Raw genomic sequence first — 3,120 nt, forward strand, 5'->3', positions numbered from 1 at the left:
CTGGATTCCTAGAAAAAATAAAAAACATCTGCATGGATTGAGAGGCCACATGAAGCCTGGGCAGGGGATGTTTAGAAGAAGCGTCACTAGAGACATGAACTCTGGGCTGGTGCAGCCTCCCCTCCTCAGCCAGGGATGTGCTTTGGGATTTGGGGTGAATCCATGAGCCTTGTTAAGTGCTTTGGGTCGGGGAGGCTCTGGGTGCTCCTGGTGATGCTGTTCCCTCCCTCCTGCAGGCGGCGGCTCTCGGAGCAGCTGGCACACACCCCCACCTCCTTCCGGAGGGACCCCGAGGACCCGTCCGCTGTGGCCCTGAAGGAGCCTTGGCAGGAGAAAGTCAGGTAGGGCTGGAGGGACATGGTGGCCTTCACCTTAGGCCCTGCTTGTCCCCAGACGTGGTGTTGACTTGGGACATGGGGAGCAGTGGAGGTGCTGGAGGGGGCAGGAATCCACGGCAGATTTGCTGCTCTTGGCAGAGGCTTGAGGGGCTTCACCAGGTTTATCGGCAAGTTTTATGTCAGAAGAGTTTGGCCTGTCCCAAAATGTGTTGCTGCTCTGAGTTGTCCAATCCCCCCATTCCTCCTTCTGCCAGAGGGGGAGGGGAGGCCTCTGGAAACGTGTGGGTCGTCTTGTCCACATTGTTCTGATGGAGGAGCTGGGAGTTCAGGGAGAGTGAATGAATTCCCTCCGGGTGTTTCAGGGAGGGCTCGTGGCTCGGGTGGGATTGGCCAGTAGCTGAGTGAGTGTCCATGTGCAGTTCCTGGAGCTGCTGCAGCCCCAGCTGAGCCTTTCCTTACCCCTGAGCCCCTCCAGGCTGACTCGCTGCCCACCCTCCCTTCCCTCACGTTCCCTCCTCACCCGTTCCCTGCAGGAGGATCCGGGAAGGGTCTCCCTACGGGCACCTGCCCTCCTGGCGCCTCCTCTCCGTCATCGTCAAGTGCGGGGACGACCTGCGGCAGGAGCTGCTCGCCTTCCAGGTCCTCAAGCAGCTGCAGGTGAGAGGGGAGAGGAGCTGCCCGGGGAGCTGCAGCTGCCTGGAGCTGCCCCGGATCCTGAGGGATTTTCCCCCTCTCTCCCACAGTCCATCTGGGAACAGGAGCGTGTCCCGCTCTGGATCAAGCCATACAAAATCCTCGTCATCTCCGCCGACAGCGGCATGATTGAGCCCGTGGTGAACGCCGTGTCCATCCACCAGATCAAGAAGCAATCCCTGCTCTCCCTGCTGGATTATTTCCTGCAGGAGCATGGCACCTGCAACACGGAATCCTTCCTGACAGCCCAGAGGAATTTCGTGCAGAGCTGTGCTGGTTACTGCCTGGTGTGTTACCTGCTGCAGGTCAAGGACAGGTGGGGCCCTGCTCTGTGGCTGTGTCTTCTATTGGGATTTGTCATTTTGTCCCCAAGTGCAGCAGGGAGATCCCAGGAGCAGGGGATGCTGCTGCTCCCCAGCCTGTGCTCACACTTGCCAAGTTTAACAGAAGCTTTTCCCTCTCCTGCACAGGCACAACGGGAACATCCTGCTGGATGCAGATGGACACATCATCCACATCGATTTTGGGTTCATCCTCTCCAGCTCCCCCAGGAATCTTGGCTTTGAGACCTCAGCTTTCAAACTCACCACAGAGTTTGTGGATGTGAGTGAGCAGGGGGTGTGAGGGCACCAAGACCCTGGTGGTTTTTGGCTGCTCTGCAGCCTCAGCTGCTCCTGGGGCCTGGGGATGGGCTGGAAGCTGGAGGAGCCTTTTCCAGTGGGGGTTCACTCAGAGGAGTGAAATTCCCTGAAAAATCCCATTGTGCCCCTCCTGCTGACAGTCCCCGTTGTCCCCTCTGCCCCCACCCACACGTCCTCTCCCTGGCAGGTGATGGGTGGCCTGAACGGGGACATGTTCAACTACTACAAGATGCTGATGCTGCAGGGTCTCATCGCTGCCCGGAAGCACATGGATAAAGTTGTGCAGATCGTGGAGATCATGCAGCAAGGTAAGGGAACCCCCAGGTGCCACGTGTGGGGCTGGTGCCCCTCGCTGTGTTGTGACTGACCCTGACACAGCTGGGGGGACTCCCAGTGCCACCAACCAGCAACGAGCTGGTGGCCACCGAGCCCCTCCTGGGGGCTGCGCTCGCCTGCTCCCCCCGTGCCAGCCCCCCCCGTTCCTCCCTCCTGCAGGGAGGCACAACGGGAACATCCTGCTGGATGCAGATGGACACATCATCCACATCGATTTTGGGTTCATCCTCTCCAGCTCCCCCAGGAATCTTGGCTTTGAGACCTCAGCTTTCAAACTCACCACAGAGTTTGTGGATGTGAGTGAGCAGGGGGTGTGAGGGCACCAAGACCCTGGTGGTTTTTGGCTGCTCTGCAGCCTCAGCTGCTCCTGGGGCCTGGGGATGGGCTGGAAGCTGGAGGAGCCTTTTCCAGTGGGGGTTCACTCAGAGGAGTGAAATTCCCTGAAAAATCCCATTGTGCCCCTCCTGCTGACAGTCCCCGTTGTCCCCTCTGCCCCCACCCACACGTCCTCTCCCTGGCAGGTGATGGGTGGCCTGAACGGGGACATGTTCAACTACTACAAGATGCTGATGCTGCAGGGTCTCATCGCTGCCCGGAAGCACATGGATAAAGTTGTGCAGATCGTGGAGATCATGCAGCAAGGTAAGGGAACCCCCAGGTGCCACGTGTGGGGCTGGTGCCCCTCGCTGTGTTGTGACTGACCCTGACACAGCTGGGGGGACTCCCAGTGCCACCAACCAGCAACGAGCTGGTGGCCACCGAGCCCCTCCTGGGGTCTGCGCTCGCCCGCTCCCCCCGTGCCAGCCCCCCCTGTTCCTCCCTCCTGCAGGGTCTCAGCTCCCCTGTTTCCACGGCTCCTCCACCATCCGCAACCTGAAGGAGCGTTTCCACATGAACATGACAGAGGAGCAGCTGCAGGTGCTGATCGAGCAGATGGTGGACGGCAGCATGCGCTCCATCACCACCAAGCTCTACGACGGGTTCCAGTACCTCACCAACGGCATCATGTGAAGGTCCCACCCGTCCCATCAGCTCCTGCTCCTTCCCCGGGTGGGGGAAAAAGGAGACTCTTGTCTCAGCATCTTCCACCTCTCCCCCCCACCCCACCCCGG

The 3,120-nt window shown here is 59.9% G+C and overlaps 1 protein-coding gene across 1 annotated transcript in view; it reads left to right on the forward strand.

The window, feature by feature from the left end:
• PI4KB (phosphatidylinositol 4-kinase, catalytic, beta) overlaps positions 1-3,019 on the forward strand; it is a 15,525-nt gene extending 12,506 nt beyond the window's left edge. The window contains exons 6-11 of the mRNA XM_010003790.1: positions 237-341; positions 872-995; positions 1,082-1,347; positions 1,502-1,634; positions 1,860-1,980; positions 2,838-3,019. Of these exons, the coding sequence (XP_010002092.1) occupies positions 237-341; positions 872-995; positions 1,082-1,347; positions 1,502-1,634; positions 1,860-1,980; positions 2,838-3,019 (931 nt within the window). The remainder of the gene's footprint in view (positions 1-236; positions 342-871; positions 996-1,081; positions 1,348-1,501; positions 1,635-1,859; positions 1,981-2,837) is intronic.
• Positions 3,020-3,120: the final 101 nt, after the last annotated feature.

Source organism: Chaetura pelagica, unplaced genomic scaffold (assembly GCF_000747805.2).
Source record: "Chaetura pelagica isolate M959 unplaced genomic scaffold, ChaPel_1.0 scaffold1598, whole genome shotgun sequence".
NCBI classification, from domain to species: Eukaryota; Metazoa; Chordata; class Aves; order Apodiformes; family Apodidae; genus Chaetura; species Chaetura pelagica.